The sequence below is a fragment of the Haliaeetus albicilla genome, chromosome 7 (assembly GCF_947461875.1).
Source record: "Haliaeetus albicilla chromosome 7, bHalAlb1.1, whole genome shotgun sequence".
NCBI classification, from domain to species: domain Eukaryota; kingdom Metazoa; phylum Chordata; class Aves; order Accipitriformes; family Accipitridae; genus Haliaeetus; species Haliaeetus albicilla.
The window spans coordinates 21,455,220-21,475,246 of NC_091489.1; the positions used below are offsets into that span (position 1 = coordinate 21,455,220).

The 20,027-nt window shown below is 39.7% G+C and overlaps 1 protein-coding gene across 4 annotated transcripts in view; it reads left to right on the forward strand.

The window, feature by feature from the left end:
- Positions 1-20,027, forward strand: part of MAP7 (microtubule associated protein 7) — a 125,398-nt gene that overhangs the window by 32,474 nt on the left and 72,897 nt on the right. Inside the window, exon 1 of one of the 4 annotated variants that reach the window (XM_069787248.1) lies at positions 5,102-5,410. The exons of the other annotated variants lie outside the window; for them this stretch is intronic. Coding sequence (XP_069643349.1) covers positions 5,398-5,410 — 13 coding nt within the window. The 5' untranslated portion in view covers positions 5,102-5,397. Of the gene's footprint in view, positions 1-5,101; positions 5,411-20,027 lie in introns of those variants that run through there. 4 annotated transcript variants of the gene reach the window in all.

Consider the following 20,027-nt stretch of genomic DNA (forward strand, 5'->3'; position numbering starts at 1 on the left):
CTCTTGAGTGTGAGGGCATTGCCCTGTGCATGCAGTTGCAAGCCTGCATGGTACAGGGAAAGGAGACTTTTACCAAAGCGTTAAAAAAAACCCCAAAACCAGCCAACCAAAAAAAACACTATTAAGATTCAGGAAGTTTTTTGGTGTTTTGTTTTTTTGGTTTGGTTTTTTTGTTAAGAAACAACAAGTAAACTTTTTTTTTTTTTAGGGAATAGGGAAAAGGAAGGACAGCTCACAGAGTGGGCCAGGAGCAAAGCCAATAGTATAGTCAAGGAGCCCTGGCTTCCGCTTATTCCCATGCCACAGTGAATATTGACTTCTACAGAAAAAAATTTAGGTTGTGTTATTACTGCTGGGGGCGGGGGGGGAAGGAAGTGACTACTTGTTCAGATTTTCAAGACCTTTTTCTGTTAATGTACTAAAAGAATTTCATAAGGACATTGAATCATTTCATAATGGACATTTCATAAGGACAGTGGAAGCACGTGTCTTGTCAGGAGAGCTTTCAGTCCCATAAATGTGATTGCCTCCTGGTTACCAAAAAGGAAGCAGTGAAAAATATCCATTTATGTTTTGACATGTAAAGAATGGGAAAAAAATTGAATAAATCTGTACGTGCATGCTAAATAACTGATGGGCTAATTTACTATGGAGACATTTATAGACGCAGAGGAAAGAGTGACACTTCTATTTGCAGTTAATTCCACAGGATTATACAGTTCTCACAAATGTGTTATAGACTCAGAGGCTGAGGGACCAAGTTCCTAAATACTAAGCTATATATAGTATGTGTATATATATACGTATATATCAGTGTCTTCTGATTTAGTATAGTAGACTGAAATATGATGAAAACTTCACATGGACGAACAGTTTCTTACATTTACAACGTTTTTAAGATATTGTTCATAGATCCTTTTATACTCCTTTAAAAGGAGATGGAGTGAAAGTCTTTGTTAAGACTTGGAAAAACTGTTGTAGCAGTGGATTTGACTTTTAATATTCAAATCTAGGGTCACATTCCCTGACAGTGGTCAATCTAATCAAAGCCACAATGAAGTAGAGGTAGTCCAAGGAATATAACTGATGATATCTCCCCCAAAACGGTTTTTCTACTGCTGTTTGACATCACTGACCAAATTATACTCTTTTCAGGCAATTTTAATATTATTAAGTGCCAACCTGCTTAAGTTTTCCTCCTTAGAATAGGCAGCAGAGTATATCCTTGATTTTTTTTCAGGGGTTCTTTGGTTTTCTTGCACTTGTGTTTTTCCCCAAGCCCTCTTCCTTTTTCTGAAGACAGGTTATAGCAGAAACAGCCAGCTACTTTTATATATGTGATCCCCTAGGCATACAACAGCCTTGTCAGAAACGCAGAATGATGGGAGCACAAAGTCTTGTCTGCCACTTTAATAATTTCCTGTTCTTTTTCTGTTCTGTTCAATGCTTTCTGTACTAAACCTTCACAGAAATAGGTCTAGAAAGTTAAGCATCAAGCTGTAACCGTAGCTTGCTCACTCAATACTGTAGTGCTATCATGATACTCATTTTATAAGGACTGTGATGATGTAGGCTAATGTTTACACTTCAAAGGCTGATGACTGAACTTTTAACGTGGGACTGCAAGACTGTCTTAGCTAAAGAGCAGTCCCCATCACATTGATATCAGGGGAAGAAAAGAAAGGTGTAGTCTTGAGTAATAAGAACAAGCTGGTAGTATGTGTGATTTTCTTTTTTTTTATCTTTTATTTTTAAATGCTACTGGGTGGTTCACAGGCAATGTAACAAGGCCCACCTGCAGTCAAGCCAGTTAGGGGTGCAGGGCGTGGGTGGAGATTGCCTTTGTTTTTCTACTGCTCATCTGGCTAAAGGTGAAGCCTTGCCTGCCAGTGTAGGGCAATCCTCCTCTGCTAATCTGGGGAAATCCATTTTGTCTCGGTCAGTTGATATAGGCAACGATCTCTTCACTCACTGAGCTTTCTACCTCAGAGGTAACTTGGAGGATAGCATTAGACAGACAGACCACTGTCCTCTCCACTGCAGAGATTAAAATGCATTAGCTCTGGTCACACTCAGTATTTTGTTGAGAAACATATGCTCGTCAGTGTCCAGTGCAGCAAAAAATCTGTTGAAATGAAATGTCTGAAGTTTATGAGAATGTCATTAGCTCGTTAGTTTATTTTACACCTTTACCTACTGCTACTACTTTATCATGGATAAGTGTGTTTTGTGTTTGTTATTGCAGTGCTGTAACACTCATCTCCTTTGGTTCAAGATGCTGCCTTCTAATGTACTGAATGGAGTCTTGGGACGGTGCAGAAAGATAAATTGTGAATTAGCCTGAAATTTGATGAGGGATTTTAGGGGGTCTGTCTGGCATGCTGAGCTGTGATCAATCTTTGATCCCTCTAAACACTTAACACGCTGATTTTTTACTTTTTTAGCTCTTCCAGCTTATAATATTTTAGCTGATCTAGAAAAAAAATCAACTGTTAGCTTTTCCTAATCTTTGCAGAAAGAGAAGAGTAGGAAGAAACCGCATTTAAAAAACAATTGAGAAACTGAACAGGGGAAACATCTATCAAAGTTTGGGACTGTACTTTTGTAAAGTCAACTCTGTATAATATTTCATGTTTATTGTTTGGGGTTTTTTTAAAGCACCTTTTTCTTTACCTGACCCTTTAGTAGAAAGCCTGTATCAAGTATTTTAATACACGCTTTTCCCATTATGTTTTGTGTATATACACGTGCATTCCAGCTCTGCATGGAAATAGCATTCAGATGACTCCCTTTCAAATTCAGCTAAATAATGTTTATTAAAAATTAACTTCAAGGATGGAAATTCATCTTCCTCCCTCTTTTCAGCCCTGGCCTATTATGAAGGTTAGTGCCTAACCCTTCCTTGAGGCAGAGCTGCTCAGTCTTCATGGCCTAAATGTATCTAGGGCATTCTGCAGCAGCTCTAGCACACTGTGTAGCTATTTTTGGCAATGTAGCTTTTGTCTGACAGTGCTAGAGAAGGATGGCATATGCTCAGTGCTGTGCATGTGACTGGTTTAAGGGTGAATGATGTGGTTTGGTTTAAAAAAAAAAGTATCTGTATTTATCAGTATTTAAAAAAAAGCTCTGTATAATGTTACAATGCATACAAACTTAATATACTTGATTGCGTGAGTTTTCGTTTTCCTTTTTTATGTAATTGTATGCTCAGTGGACTATGCATTAGAAAGTGAATTAGCAAGTTAATTTACCCTACATGTTGGTGATAGACTAGCTTTTACCTCCTCAGGCTGTGTCATCTGAACTGCAATGTGAATGTATCAGAATACACAAACACTGGTTTTTATTTTTACAGCCATTGCAGTGGGGGGGTTAGTTTAACCTGTTCTCTTCTTAGGTTTTTAATTCTGTTTTATAGTCAGTATCACTGGTTTTAGGACATGTTCTGAATGAGCTTGGTTTTGTTTTTGTTTGTGTGTTTTCCATACTTCGTGCTGTACCTCAAGAGGACCGCTTGCAGAGCAAGTTACCTGCTCATCTTCTGAGCAAGGATGACAAAATTAATGATAATTAATCTTTAGTATTCATAATCAAAGATAATTAATGCTTACACTCTGTTTTGAGTTTGCAACTCAAACTACACAGTGTTTAGCAATCTAGCTCCCTAATATGCCATAAAACCTAGTTGCTTCAGGCTCACAATTTCACAGGAAGAGCTCTAGAGCCTTAGTTACTATTTCTACCACAGGGTAGTCAGGTCCCCCAGCAAAAATTTGGGCCCAGTTGTACCAGTTGTAGGGCTGAAGGAGAATGTTTGCATCAGAACCAATAATTTTAATAAATGAGATGCTAAAAAGAGTAGAGAATAGAAACATTTTCATCTATAGATACAAGTTGTGAGAGGTTAAGTGGTGTTAGCGCTCCTGGGGTTATCATTGCTACAGTTATATGGGAAGGGTCTGGTAGGACCAGATGCTCAATCCCACTCTCCCAGGCTCCCTGGCCATATAATAGCCACAAGGCTGCTTTTCATGTTGCAGCCCAGGTTTGACAGTGGTGACAGGACAGAGCTTTGTCTTCTGTGGGCCTTTTTAAGCTCATGTGGATTGGTCGGCATGCAGAGGGGTGGGAGATGGCCTTGTGCCGCACATGAGTACAGTGGTTGTTATGGCTTAACATGTGGATTGCTGTAGAACCAGAGTGTGTATAAGCTGTTGGTATTGAAACAGGAGGTCTAATGGTGGCATGATCTTGTTGGTGTGACAAATCCAATTTTAATTATTTTGTAACAAAATTTATAATGAGGGCATTTCAGACGGGAGTTATGTTTGGTCATGTTATATAGATGTGGTTTATATCTTACAGTGCCAGGTAAAACATGACAGGAAGCATGACACTGTAGCACAGGTATTTCTTAAAATCTGGACTGAATGCGCTATTAGCATTTTTTCTGAGGATGGGGGAAATAATATAGCAGTTGCTGTTAAGCTGCTAGTAATTGATTTGCCATAATATTGGGCAAAGTGTTGACATTAATGACTGTACTGTGCTTGTTGAAAAGGCTCATTTGTTATCAAGCCAATAGAAACACGTCAAGAATTACTTGATGTCCAAGAAATGCTAAAATGCCAAATAGTATACCCAATACTAAAAATTTGGACATACCTAAGAAAACAATATATTTATGTACATGTGCAGAAATCCTTCACTAAAACCAAGGTCCCATTTCAATTTAGTGTTTTATCTTGAAATGCCTGTTGGGTTTTTTTAGTATTGCCGTAACTGATCTTTGCACTAAGCTGTTTGAAAAGGGGGGAGTAGTTCAAACTATTGAAGGGCTGTCCAAGGCAAACACGGAGGCTCCACTGTCCTGCTTCTCCGTTTTATTTGGAGGCAGGTTGGAGCTGACGGACCACGGCCCCTCTCCCAGGCAGTGTGTTTTGAAATAGGAAGTGGGGCAGTGTGGTAGACAGCTGCCAGCACCAATAACCGGTGGCTTGAGCTGCTTAACGGAGGCTAAGCCCAAATCTATTGACGCAGAGCATGGGGAAGTGCTCGGCAGACTTCTCCCCCCTCCCTATCCTTGCATATAATCTCATGATGCTGTGGATGTGACAAACTCCATTTTGATCAGATGTTGGGCCAGGAATGGTGAGAGCGGGTCAGATTTGACCTCAGAAGGATATTTTGATGGCATGTGTTTTTGATGCTTTCTGAAGCTGCACCTTTTCCTTCCATGACACCTCCTCCTTTCTACTCTGGGTTTGCATAATTGCTGGCCTGAATTTTTTAAATGTAAGATGGGAGACTGAAGTCGTGCATATGGGGTGATATGGATCATGCTATGGATTCACAGTAGACGTCTGCAGTGCAAATGAGTGTACAGTCCTGAATATAATGGACGAAATAGGTAAGCACCTCGCTCTTAATATTTCCAGAAATAATCCTTTTAAAAGGCTTCCCAGTTACAATTTCTAAATGGAAAACACTGTTATCTCTAGCTGTGGGATGCATGTAGTGTTTTTTTTTTTTGTACTTTCACTTTCTAATTAATTGTAAAGAGTCTAATGTGATGCAAGGAATTGTAGAAGAGTATTTTGATTTTACATTTTTTTAAGATACATTATCAAATTGAAGGTTTTATCTTCTTTCAGTATCTGCTGTTAATAACTAATTCACTACCGATTGTTTTCCAAAACACCAGATTTCTTATTTAAGTTGCCTTCTTGGTTATAAGTAGCCATACTCTTGATATATAGTGTAGTTACCTACTTGCTCACAACATCATTCAGTCTAATTAGTTTTAACTTCAAATTAGCAAGACTGGAAACAGAGGACAGTAATATGCAGAACAAGAAGGGTCCTGTTTGTCTGTAACGAAATCTTTTGCATAAGCTAGGGACTGCAATTGCTGAAACAGCTACAATGCAAAATCCTAATTCCAAAAGTAGTAGCAACTTTGATATCAGAATGTTTCCTTTCCTTTATCCACCTCTAGGCCAGACAACTGGAGAAAGATGTTCTGTGGCGTGGAAGTTCTGTGTGAGGAGTTATTCCCTGAGTGGGGAATTAATGGAACTTTCTGTAACTCTTAATCTCTTTAGTTATTCAAGTTTGTACATGCAGAGCGTGAAAACAAGAGTATTATTTTGTGTTTTCCCTTCTACCTCCACTTAGTTTATTTTCTGGTGACTAAACCCAACAAAAAATATTTTAAAAAACCAACGAAAACAACCACCAACAAAGCTTTCTGAAGATGCTTTTTTGCTGTCTCCTGTTGTCATTGAGCATCTCTGTTTTCCTCTTTAGTAGCTGTGTGCTGTGTTTACTCCGTAGACTTTGGGTTATGCCATTTGGGTGTCCTTTTTGTTTGCTATGAACTCTCTCTGAAGTAATAATTAAATTGCTTTTTTCCTTTGCTATAAGTGCTACTTAACATACCTGGAAGTAGTCTGATATTGAATAGTAGCTTGATGCTATCATGCTTTCTATGTGCAACACCCTCATCTGACCCTTATTTCCCCTTATGGTGTTGGCAGCTCACAGTCCCTGTACAGAGATGTGGCTTTTCTTCATCTTCTGTATCCCGGGTGCCAGCTGCAGCAGTATTTTTTTTGACAGTTGGTGTCTGGCATGTCGGGCTCTAGAGCTAATGTGGAGGGGTGGAATCCAACACATATCCTGCAGACTGGGGGGTCAGCACCTCCAGATGTTGCCTTATGTTGTGGTGCCTGCGCTGGCACACAGCAGTTGTCGATAAGTGCTTGCCCATCATATGGTCCAATTCCAGAGAACACGGCCCCAGCACAGGTTGCATGTGCACATGATCATTGCACAGTTAGAGATCCTAATAAATGTTACCTGATTTGATGTCTGCAACTTTTATTTGCTTTGGCTGTCACACTGGGATTGTTCCAAAAGTGAATTGAGTGGAAGGTTCTTTAATCTCCAAATCATGTTGTTAACTTAAGACAATGAATAAGCTGGGGTTTTTTGAATGTATTAAGTGGGGCAAGTGAAACTTTATGCTTCGGGTAATAAAGGATTGCTAGCACTATCTGATACCTTACTACTGTACATGCACACTTAACTATTTTCCCTTAGGTTACAAGAAATTTCTCCCTTTATTCTTGAGCTTCGATTTCAGGCTTTTTGTCTTGGGAGTGGAGGATTTAGGGAGGGAAAAGAAGGGGATGCTGAGCTGCAGTGTAATCATGAGGGGAACAAGGAGTGGAAGTAAGCTGAGACCACCTACCTCACTTTAATTTCAAACATAACTGGAAACTTCAGATGTGAAAGGCTGTTGCTTTAATCTGTTGTATCATTGCCAAAATCTTTGGAGATTGAATTCATCCGAAATACTAATATTGGTTGCAAAAGCAGTGGAAATCTGCAGCTATCAGATAATGTTGCAAAGTAGAAATGGAAGTATAATATAATAAGAAAAACATTACTGGAGGATGTGAACAGAGACAGCATTTTGTTCTAAGGCCTTGACTGAATGAACTGATAGAAAACAAGGCAAACCTTTAGGCTGTTAAAACTTACATTCATATAAGTTCTTTGATTGGTTATTTAAAAAAATAAACATAATGCTACAATTACCAAATTAAACAGGAAATTCCTATATTTTTTTGGCTGTTTTAGTATAAAAGAAAAATATAGAGCTGGTATCGGATTCTTCAGTACTTATAATGAGAAAATATTACAAAGTGAGGTTTTCAGACTTCTGTTGCTGTTATCCAGTGCTGTCATGCACTTGCAAGCAGTGTTACAAAATCAGAGCTGCTATGGTTTTCAAAACGTGTGTACAGTGACCAACATTTGTTAATGGCAAACAAAAGCAGAGGCCAAGGCTGTGTGAAATCATACATGGGGAGGGGGAGGAGGCTTGGAGTAGCTTTTACATTCACAGGCACATTTCTATATGCATCTCCTAAGTACTTGTCTTCCCCGCTTCTCTGGCCTAGTTGCAAAGCAGATCTGTATTAACAGAAAGATGGCATTGAATAGGGGCAATTGAAGATGCCATTCCTATGAAATAGAAGGGTTGGCTGTATGTCATGACTTTTCAAAACTAGGGGTCATGTAATGAAGTATAACTTCACTTGTGCCCTTCCTGCTTGTGGTTAGGGAGATGTGATACTGCTAGGATGAGAGGCTCATCATACATCTCCAATAACTGAACAACGTATTTGATCAAATAGGAGTGATAATGCTTCTTTCCTTTGGTCTCTTTTTTCACCTACAAAAAGGTGTACAGATTCCTTGGTCAAAAAGAAAAAAAAAAATTATAAAATCCATAGATCAGAATACGGACTGAGTAGTCACTGTATCACAGCTACTTGTTCTGCCTATGGAGGTAGGATGGAAGCAAGTTTTTCTCCTGTATGCAGAGCAAGTCCCAGCTCGGACAGAAAGCAGATCTGTTTCAGGTATCTGAAGCAAAAGAACCAAAACTACTGTGTTTTTTTTCTAAGCAGTAAAAGATTCGAAATACTCATGTTGCCCAGCAACAAAACATCTTGGAAAAAGGCATTTATTTACCTGCATGAAATGAGTACACAGCTTGTTCTGGAAAGCGTGCAGTAAATGCATGAAGCAAAATGAGACTTTTAGATTTGGTAACAAATGTTCTTTGGAAAACTTCAACATTAAGATGTCAAAAAAAAAAAGCACAGTGTTTTAAGTTGTACTATTTTGGAAATTATAATTATGCTATTAAATGAAAGCCTGAGGATAGCTGAGACTTAGCTTGTGATTATACATGCTTCCTTTAGTCATGAAAAACATCTTCATAAATGGCTGCTACTTGTACATCCAGTTTTACGTATTGCTTTTGGTTTTTTTTAAGATGTCAGAGGACATCAGTAGGCACAGCAAATTTACAGGGTTATGTAGCTTTGACTTTCAAGCTTAGGTGGTGATATTTTTAACACAAGGTTGCTGAAAAAGCATTTGAAATGACTCTGCTATTTTTAATGTGTCTAGCACTTTAAAAAAATCCATGTAATCCTCTTGAAACAGATGGCTACAGTGAGTTAAAATCCCATACTAGGATTTGGGCTTTTACCTGGTGCTGAAACCAATGTCATGACACAGGGATGTATCACTGATTTTGGAGGTGAAACCCAATTTCAAAGCTGTGGGCTTTTTTTAAAAAAAAAAAAAAAAAAAAAAAGGCTGCAGGGAATTGTGGAGTCCCTCTGGATGCTGTGTCATCTGTTAATTTCTTTTAGTTTGTGTTGTATCATATCTTTTTCCAGGCTATATTGGAATGTGGAAGTTGGTGTTAACTAACTGTTCCCAAAGTTTTCTTCTGTGAGGGAAGAAAGATAGGAAGCTAAATTCTTTAATTTCAAATCCTGTAAATACTTGAGCTGCCTAACTGAAGGCAGGATTCAAACTGAAGTTTTTGTTTTAACTCTATGTAGGGATAACCCAGGAACACTTTGGGGGACAGGGTTGAGGTGACGAGGAAGATGTTGGTATTAGTCTCACCTAGAACTAAAGCATGCTTGCTTTTTTTTTTTTTTTTTTTTTTAAGCAGGACAGCTGGCTCTCTTAGCTATAGAACTACAGTAGTGTCTAGAGACAAAGCATTAGTCTTCTTGTCCAGATAACTGGAAATAATCTAATATAGCTTGTGATTAGTGGAAGAAAGGCTAACTATTTCAGTTGCTTGTTTCCTGTACTGTTTTGATCGTAAAAGGAGGCAAATGAGTAGAAGGTTAAAGTGTTGACAGACGTTTAAGTTTTTACAGTTAAGTCACTTAGTAGCTAAAATTTATCCCCAATGCATTCCAGCAGTTAACCAGAGATTAATTTGAGCCAACTAGATGCGGAAGTAACAGTCTTTCCTTGGATTAACATCTGAATTGCACCAAAATGCATTTAAACTTAGCAAATACAAAAACCTGTTCTGACTATACTACTATCTATTGATAAAATACGTACATTTCAAGGGAATATATTGTGTTCAACAGTGATGGGAAGAGCACAGCCCAAGTATAGCCTCAGTGGGTAGTGTCCAACTACTCTGAGGATGCACATGCGCCACTGTTGTTCTCTGCCGTCAGTTCTCCGCAGGAGTACTCAAGCATTTGCGCCTGCCTTCTCACTCAATTTTGTTACCATCTGCAGCACTCAAGGGGCTGAAATTATGTGAGTACTGACAGATAGAGAAATCTTAAGTAGCTTGGTAGCAGGTAAAAAAAAGGATCCAAACTGTGGGGTGGTGAAGCCTGGTTTTTGGACATAAAATTTTGACGTGGTGTCATGAACGCATTCCAAACTTCCTTATGTTCCCCTAGTTATCATAACTTAGTGTAGGTCCTTCCAAGCAGGTTGAAGGACAAAATGTATACTAGAATACAGAAGATTTTCAAGAGATGTTAGAGAGGTTCTTCACTGAAAGCTGAAGAAGTCCTTCAAGCTGGTAGCTCACAGTACCTGGTGTTTCTAAGGCTCTTATTGCAAAGCCTACTTTAGTGTTCTTAGTTTATTGCTCTAATACCTGCAAATAGCACTTGGAAAAGAGCAAGCGTATAAATAACTAGCTTATTGATGACACATTAGACTTTGGCGTCTTTGTAGCAAGACCATACGCATGAAAATATGTCTTAGTATTCTGGGATTGTTTCTGCTATACGCATGAAAATATGTCTTAGTATTCTGGGATTGTTTCTGCTTCCTAATAACATTTAGGATAACTCTGGGCAATTCTTAAGAGGGCATGTAGGAGGTGAGAGCTGATCTTGTAGATGCAGTCACTCAAGAAGCTGAGTTTCTCTGGTCTTCAGTGACAGGCTGCTGTTAGGCATGTTGGCACATGCTAGATTTAATCTTTAAAAAGCTGGTGATGTGACACAGTCAGATTTTTCACCCCACTCTACTCACTTTACTGAGAGAGCTTTTCAGCTTGGTGACATGCCCCTATTCTCAATTTCTTAATGCTGCTTCAGCTAGACTACTGCAGCGAACTGCAGAGCAAGCAAAGAGCGCATTAAGAGGAATATTGGGACAGGGAGTAGGAGGTTTGAATGTGTTACATCCATTAGGAATGTCCTGGACAAGAAGTATTGCTGCTAGGCCTGCCAGATGAGTAGTTCAGAAACTAGGTTATTGTGAAATAACTTGGTACTGTTGTAGCCACAGATTATTTGGGTGCTCTTAGCTGAGGAAAATACAGTGTATTTGTGCTGAAGTGTGCTATTGTTTTGTGGCATGATAAATACAACATCTCTGCTGCTTTAATCTATACTTACACAAAGGCAGAGGGGTACTGGTAGTCTTACGAGGACAGATTTGGAGGGGGCACTCTAGCAACTTTGCCTAATTAAATCATAACCAAGTCTTTCCCTCAGCTGTACGAAATGCAAAAGTAGCTCTTAATCCTGCAGACTTTAATAGCCTGAATGCATACATGGAAGCAAAGATGATATTCCATAGGACTACAGCAGACCAAAATGGTATACCTAAACATAACCTGTAAATGAGGCTGTGACACTCCAAGTGGTCAATAAGCCTTAGGCCCTTCCTGTATTTTCTGCAGCTTTCACACAGTGTCCGAGTGAGACCTCGTCCCCTAAGCCTTGCAGCCAGTGTTAGCAAGCTCGTTTTACTTAATGAAGCTGTGCCCCCAGACTCTAAGGGCTTGGAAACTTGTGCATGTTGTAGAGCCTTTTGTGTGCTAGTGTGACCTTGTTCAGTTTGTCAGCCTGGAGCGGGTGATGTAGACGTGATTTATGAAGCTGGTTCATCTGTCCTGGAAAAAAAACATTGTACCTATTCTGTCTAGTCATGGTTAAATATGTATAGTTGCAATAATAGAGGCATCTGTAAAATAAAAACAAGACAGGAAAGTAGAGGTTATATTTGTCAGGATCTTTCCTTGCTGCTTTGGCCTTGCAGCTGGCTGATAGAATGGCCACAGAGCCTCTCAGGTTTGGTGTAGTGTAGAGTGTGTATTAGCATCAACATCTGCCCTTTTTCTGTTAGACTGCTACCCCGGTCTCCTGGGCATGGAGAAGGATGTGGAAAGGGTGAGGACAGGAAACAGCACAAAGAATTTGACCCTTTCTTTTCCCTTCCCTAAGCCTGAGCTCTGCTTTCTACTTGTTTTTCCCATAGACTTTCCCTCATGATGCAATGAGTGTGCCCTGGGCTCCACATGCTAATTCAGAGGGATTGCATTATTTCCTTTCTCCAGCTCTCTTAATTAACATTTACGTTGCTTAATCTACACAGCTCTGCCTGCCTGCATGCCTTCTCTTGTTACAGCCCCTGAAATAAGTGATTTAGGAATTTGATAATTATATACCTTGAAAAACTCATTTGTATAATCATCTTGCTAGATTCAAAGCTGTCTTACTTGCTCTCTAGTTAGCTTTGTGGAAAGACAGAATATGATATTATTGATGGCAAAACTAGGAATGGATTCAGTGCTAGCTTTTGGGACTTTGGGGACTGTTAGAAATTGCTGGAACTGAAAGCTCTTTGCAGTAAATTTTCTTTATATTGTGGAAACAAGGAGGATCACTCCTAAGTAGGAGAATGAAATATTTCTTGTTTGTTAGTTGAAATTTTTAAATTTTCTGATTTAACTCGGTGTTGCTTTACTCTGTTCTCACTGGGTTTCCACAATCGGCTAGTCCACAATCAACATAACATGAAGTGCTCCTGGAAAACATACACTGTAGGTTTGCCTACACTTCAATACTAAACAAATATAGCAATAATGTAAAAAAGTCATGTCATAGAAAACATTGAAGTCTTATTTCTAAAATGTAATCTCAGATTAAACCACTTTGGGATGGTTGCTGCTATTTGTTACATCTCTGGCCTCATACCCAGCAGTGTACTTACAATGTCTGTGGCAGTTAATAAGAGAAGATGCAGTTGGACATCTCTTCTCCACAAAATTGTAAAGGCAAGTACACTGTTGCAGATGGTTTTATGAAGACCCAAGGAAAAAAATCAACCAAAACAAACAAACAAAAACCCCCAACCGTAGATGAGAGAGCTGCCAACTGTTATGTAAATGTAGAGAAATCCTTAGAAATCTGCACTAAGATGTCTACATTTTTAATATGCCATTAAGCGCTTAGCCTTGGGGGGGGAGGCCCACATAAAGCTTTTTCTCTATCTTCAGAGTTAGTAGTTCAGCAACTGTTTCTCAGCTGGTCCATTTAAGCCTGAGTGCATGAAGTGAAAAGAACTCTTTCTTGGTTTGTGTGTGGTTCATTGAACAAGGTGGCTGCTTAAAAGCAGGAGTGTTTAGTATTGTGTGTCACGTCACCCTTTGCTTTTACCCCAACTGACCTTTCAGCTCTGCAGAAGGGAACACATACAGCAATTAATCAGCCCATGCTTATTACTTCAGGTCACTTGCATGGCTTAGACAAAAGGAGGGAGAGGAATATAAATGTAAATATTTTCAACCATTTGCTTTTAAGGGTAGGATGGAGCATAACAACCTGGACTGCCTGCTGTGTTACAATGAGTTTCGGTGGTGTGTTGCCTTTTGGTGGTGTTGAATTAAATGCAGTGGGCTGGTTGGCCACCTCTTAGCAGGGAGAGCCAGAACTGCCTCTGGCTGCTGCAGCTGTAGGAGAAGGGCCTGTCCTATCTTCATGGTAGGATTAAGGGCATCCTCAGGCAGGGGGTGGGATGGAGTATCTTGGGCACCGTCTTTGTATCCAGAATGTTTTGTGGTAGGAATTGTTACTAGTTAACGATTCATGGAACTCAATGAGCTTCAGATCTTATCAAGCATGCAAATTATCTGTTAAAAACAACACAGGATATTTTTGAAAGTAGTTTTATGAATAAATATGAAAAATGTACATGTTATACTATAGTAAATTATTTGTCCAGGATTTAATGTGCTTAGAAAACTTAAGCTATCATAAGACTTGTTTGAAAAGTTTTTCTGGGGAAAAATGGTAACTGGTCCTATGGTAGCACTTACACTAGTGAATTTGGGATGTATTTAAGACTTTCTGCATGATATTATCGAAATTGAAGAGGCATTTTTTTTCCATTCAACTACTATAGTTCCTTCTGATTTGTAACTAGCTCAGAGGAAGATATAGTTGTTACCTGTTCTGTCTGTCCCTGTGACCTTACTTTCCTGTTTTGTCAGACAGACCTAGAATGAGAGTCTGTTCTGTAGCAGTTACAGATTCCCCAGTCAGTTCAGATCCAGCTCTGATGAAGAGTCTGAATGTGCTTGAGTTCATGCATAATGGTCTCTTGGCTTCAGGAAGGGCCACAGACCTAAGTTTATGTCTAGGAGGAAGGGCTTGCAGGGTTGGAGCGCTGATTGCTGCTACTATGCAGAGAAGCTTTTAACATACACAAATATATAGGCTATTTAGCTTCCTACTGAATATGTTGTATAGCCTGACTCACAGTAGCACTGTGTGATGTGTGGACTACTTGGAGTACGGTGTCCTTCTCCCAGGTTGCCTACAGTCTCTTAATGATTACAATATCTAATCCCAGATTAGATGTTGAGGAAGAACAGTTTCCAAAGCCAGCCATAGTGTTCATTAGCTCCTGACTAGATGACTCACTAGCATGTCTTTAAGAGATTTCCTTGGAACATCCATAGAAGATTACTGTTCTAGCACAGATCTGAGAGCATCACAGAAAAATTCATGTCATCTAAATATAACATTAATTCTTCCAAGGGGAAGATCATGTAAACCCTGGAATGTTTTTTATTTTTACAATATTACTTCTCAAATAATCATATTCACTGGCACATGTAACGCAGCATACTGCCAGAATTTCTTCCAAACAGGGAATTGACAAGTGGTCTGCCCTCTTCACTAGAACTTCTGTTCTTTTGAGGTGGTATGATATTGTTTTGCTCTTAAAAATATATTACTTTATTCCAGTATACACTAAGCACAACTATGGGGAGAAGAATGAAGTGATGCACATCCTGCAAATGGAAACAAATTGCCTAAGTTTAGCAAAGTCTAATTGCATAGGTCTAGTCCTCTACCAAAATTAAAATAATCTTACTAATTTCTGTTAAGCCAGGAAAAAAAGCTGGACTGCCTTAATTTGTATTATTATTATTTCACATTATTTATTAACAGAAATAGGGAAGACTTTATTCAGAAAAAAGGTCTCAAGATTAACTCCCAACTCAGGATCAAATCTCACTGGTTTGTGAGACTGCTAGTGTCATCAAAATAAATTCAAATGTAGACAAAATTTTTACATAGGGTACAAATAAACTATTTTCTCCCTACAATCTCAAATTACTTAAATTAATATTACGTATTTATAGTTGCTACCTAATCTAGATGTAGCAATAGCAGGAGGTTCAACTGGTATAGCTAAATTTAGACTGCTCGTAATTTGCAGGAGGTTAGGAGGAGATGACAGCTGGGACTACCTAGTGCTAATTATGCAGGTATGAGTATCAGTTCACTGTGACATTAATTACTGTTAATTACATATAGTTTGAAAATACATGGGCTTGGGGTTGTTTTTTGTTAATGACTTTTGGAACCTCAAAAATGGGGGTTAATTCAGCTCTTTCTCTCTGGCTTAGCATGGTGGCACTGATGGGGCCCTATCTGGAATCAGGTGCTGTTCAAGGTGGTGTAGAAGTGTCAAGACAAGATCTCCATGTCCGAAGATCTGACAGTTTTTAAAGCTGTGCAGATGTTCACCAATTGGCAAAGGATTGTGTTTCTCTTGATAAATAATTTAAAAAGTAGTCTGCTGGAGGGCTGTGGTGGTTAGGATATTTCATACGCTTTACAGGCAGCATAATCCCAGTCCAAAATAGTCTGTATTGTATGAGAGCACTGAGAAGAATTCTAATTTAGCAAGGAAGGCCTCTACTTCGTCTTACTGTGCGGACTACAACCAGTTCCTCAGTCACCTGTTTCCTGAGACCTCACTGAAGATCACAAGCCTGTTTTTAATGTTAACAATTCATATTCAGCTTTACAGTGATGTTAGACCAAGAAGTCAGAAGACCTTGCATATTTGTTGCTTTTTTTTTTTCCCCATAATCTATTTTTTCTGCTTTCTAGGCCCTGAAATAAAACTGTTCCTGATACCTTCCTAACCTTCTCCAAACCAAAGCTATTTAAAAGGAATGATACCAGTTTTCCCACTCATCTGTCATGATTCGGGCTTGCGAAGCTGAGTATGGACAGCAGAGTAAACACCCAGCATGTAAGGGAATCCACCCCTGGGCTTGTTAGGCCATGCATAGCGTGGGGCTTGTCAGCTGAAGGGCCCTGAGAAGCATTTCAGGCCTAAATTTACTGGATGGAAAGAGAAAAAGTAGGGTGAACTGGTAAAGAGGAAGGTTGTGCTCTTGTCGTGGTTTAATATAAAGGAATGGCTCACTCATGGGTGTCTCTTAACCACTTTTCGGGAAGGGCAATGCAGCTGGGTGCTAGAAACCAGGACATGAGTTCAGTACATTCCAGAACAATTCCTGATGCAGGTGATCAATGAACTGACTAGGGGACATGCTCTGTTGGACTTGCTACTCACAGACAAGAACTGGTGGATGATGCAAAGGTTGAGGGCACCTATAAACTGCTGTCTTGCAAACCTTGGTTTTGCAGAGTGTTTGTCTCTACTTGCATCACCTTCTGGCATTGATGTTCTATTAAAAGCAAGAGGAATGCTTGTTGGAAGTAAAAAGTGCTGACGAGTTTGGTTTGGTGTTTGGTTTTTTAATTGCAAAGCTGGCACAGCAGTAGGTAAGCACTAATGAAAGTAAGTTAGCTGGCACTCCAGTTTTTGGAACTAACGATTTAAAGTGTCTTGGATAGAAACAGAGTGCATCTTGTTATTGTGTCCTCTATTGTATAGTTGTGATATGAATCCTAATTGTTCAGAGCATGGACAATGATGTTCTGGAGTTGCCTGGCTGTACTGATTAAGGGGCTGTGGAGCAAGGTGCTCTCTCTTGCACAGCAGCACCCTGTGTAACTGTTTCAAAGTGATTGGCTTTGAAACATCCATTATGTGAATGAAGAGAAACCAGTAAGGTGGATGTGCATTGTTATTTTAGTCACATTCCATAGAGCTTGTGTAGCCTGGAACTTCATTAGTGGTAAGCTACTGAGTGCCCAGACCTGTGGAAAATACTATACTCTCATAGGTGAAATGGATGAGACATGAGTTTACCAAGAAGGGATGTGCTGAGATAAAGTGGCAACATATGATGTCTGCTCTGTAAGAAGTAATTTTTTACTCACAGCACAAGTGTCCAAGTCTGGTTCAATAGTGCAACGGGTATGGATAGAGAAATAGGAGTTTGACTAAAACATAGGCAGGTACAGGATATGAGCAAATACAACCTGATGGTCATCTGTATCGACAGGAAGGCAAGGACTGTGTACATAGATTTGTGGAGCATGGTTGTGAGGAACTAATGCTCTGCTCTCAAATGAAACTCAGCATAAGCAAATTATTCTAGCCTTGGTTCGCTATGGAAGACTGGCAGAATTATGGAAAGCACTAATACCCTGGTCTGTAGCTGTTTGCAGTTGGTGAGACTCCATTAATTATAAAAGCCTTGTTTGAGATTCTAGTGGGAGTCTGCTAGTGTGTAATCTCAGCGAGTTTGTCATTTTGAGTCTGTATTACAGTCCTTTGTGATGAAAAATACTTTTATGAAGGATTGAAGCAGATTTGATGAGTCTGTCTCCCTGTGGAATGGCAATCAAAAGGGCAAGGCTCAAAGAATGGCCTTATAGGTAAGGCCGTTTGCATCCTTAAAAATAATTTCCACCAGTGCAATACAGGGAGCTGGGGAAGCAGTTAGTACCTGGCCTGATGCCAGCAGTAACTGATCTATGTGGCTCCAAATGTTGTGTAACCAAACCTGGTGTCTGTCTCTCATATAAGCAAAAACTTTATAGTATTTAGTCAAGCCAGCAAATTGTGTGGGGATACTGAAGGTAATTTGTGAGAACCGTTGCATTGTTGGTATGGTATGGAGCCAGTTCTGTTCAGTGGTTGCACACAAGAAAACTTAATGGCTCTGGCAACCAGCCTCTCAACTGCTGTCTCCCTGAGCAAAGGGAAGAGCTGGACAGAGCTTGAGTGACTTGCCTGAAGGTGAAACAGTCTTAAGCACTTTTCCATCCCCATCTCTCCTATTAAAGGTAAAGAGGGGAAGCCTCATCACCCTGTCTGAAGTTACTGGACCTGTTACCAGTGGCTACCAGGCATTAGCACAGCCTGCCTAGGCTTTCAGAAATATGACTCAAACATGGTGAAGGATACATTGCTGTGTGGAGTCAGATACTATGATTTCAGCATTATGTTGCTCATCCCTTTTCTTTTTTTTTTGTTCTTTTTTTTGTAATGTATGTATTTTGATATGATGCTTCTTTTTTCTGTGCTGAAGTGGAATATTTAATATACACTACAAGCAATAGATTGGATTTTGAAGTATTGCGGTGATGTAGTTAAGTCACTTGCAACAAACACTCTTATTTGACAGTCCATTTTTTCTCTATTTTGGTTGACCAAACAAAAGAATCACCACCAAGAACATGTTCTATGAAAAGTTCTAGAGATATACATGGTATACTATTGTTTAGTCTAGCAATCCTTGTAAAACATTTAATCTTTCAAGGCAGGGACCCAGCTACTACATAAATATGGTTAACATGTTCTCACTGTTTCTGGGGGCAAATTCAAATACCCTTCATGAAATTAAATGTTTAGTTCTGCTATCAGAGAGTGGTATTTGTTTCATTTTTGTTGGTACCAGTCTGTCATGGTTAGGCTGCTGCAATGAATTTTGTGGCTTAGAGGTCTAAATTCTTTGTTTTCTCCATCCACAATAAAGAGGAAACCACTGTGAATTAAAGAGCTGTAATCCATGAAGCATTTCAGTGATGTTGTTGTAAAATCAAGATGTTTTGCATAATAAAATAACCCCAAGTGAGAATTTTATCCTTCTCATGCTTGATTTGAATTTTACAAGGCAGATGGCAAATAATTAAGGTTGCATAACATTTCCCATTAAAAGAGCCTTGTTTCAGTCTCTTTATAACTTTACTACATTTAAATGATTTGGCCTCTGTTTCTCTTTTGCCAGGTTCTCTCCCTCATTTTTTTATTTTGTTCATCTTCAGCAAATGGACCAATTGCTGAAGAATGAGGCATGGGAAAGTAATGGGGACTTTTGCTTCTTGAAAAAATCTTAGTATCAGTCTTGTAGGGATGGCTTAAGGCCACCATGCTTTAAAGGAAAGATTTGAAACTGGAACAGTATGAATTTGGTTTTAGAGCTATGCCTCCCCTGTCCCTGTGAAAAGCCATCCAAATTAGCCACATAAAAAGTCACAGTTCGCTCATAGGGCTGATAGGGATGCATTCAGCATTTGAGTGCTACATTTCTGTCCAGTTTTTTTGGCTGAACTGAGGCAGCAGCCTTCCCTCTCACATGCTTTGGACTCATCGGTGTTCGCATGATTCACTGTCCCCACAGAATAAGTGAGCACACTCTTCCCCAGAGCTCCTGGGACTGAGTGGGATTTTCTTTCCCAGGCTGCTTTGGCACCAGGCACACCAACTACAAGCATAGAGACTTGCTCTCCTCCTGTGCTGCCCAGGTACCTGCTGCTGGGTGTGCAGGAAAAGTGATCTGATGCCACTGGAGAGAGGTGGTGGGGAGGAGGTGTTTGGGTTGGAACAACGCTAGCCAGAAAACTACAAGGGTAAAAAGTAGAGAGGCAGGAGAAGAGAGTTGCAGGGTGGCAGGTTCAGGAACAAGAGAGGGAGGTTGAGACGGTGCCTGAAGAGGTACAGAGGGGGATGTAAGATCAGGAAAGGAGCAAAGGATGAGGTTCGATAGGCTAAAGGGGAGCAGGAGTGCAGCTGGTGGAAAGGAATGGGAAATACTGGCAAAACATGTTCTCCCCATCTAGTGGCAGAGTGGCTAAGTCTGCCAAATCAGTTTCTGTTATCCCAGAGAATACAGCATCGAGATTTCCTGAACTGATTTGATAATTGGGGGG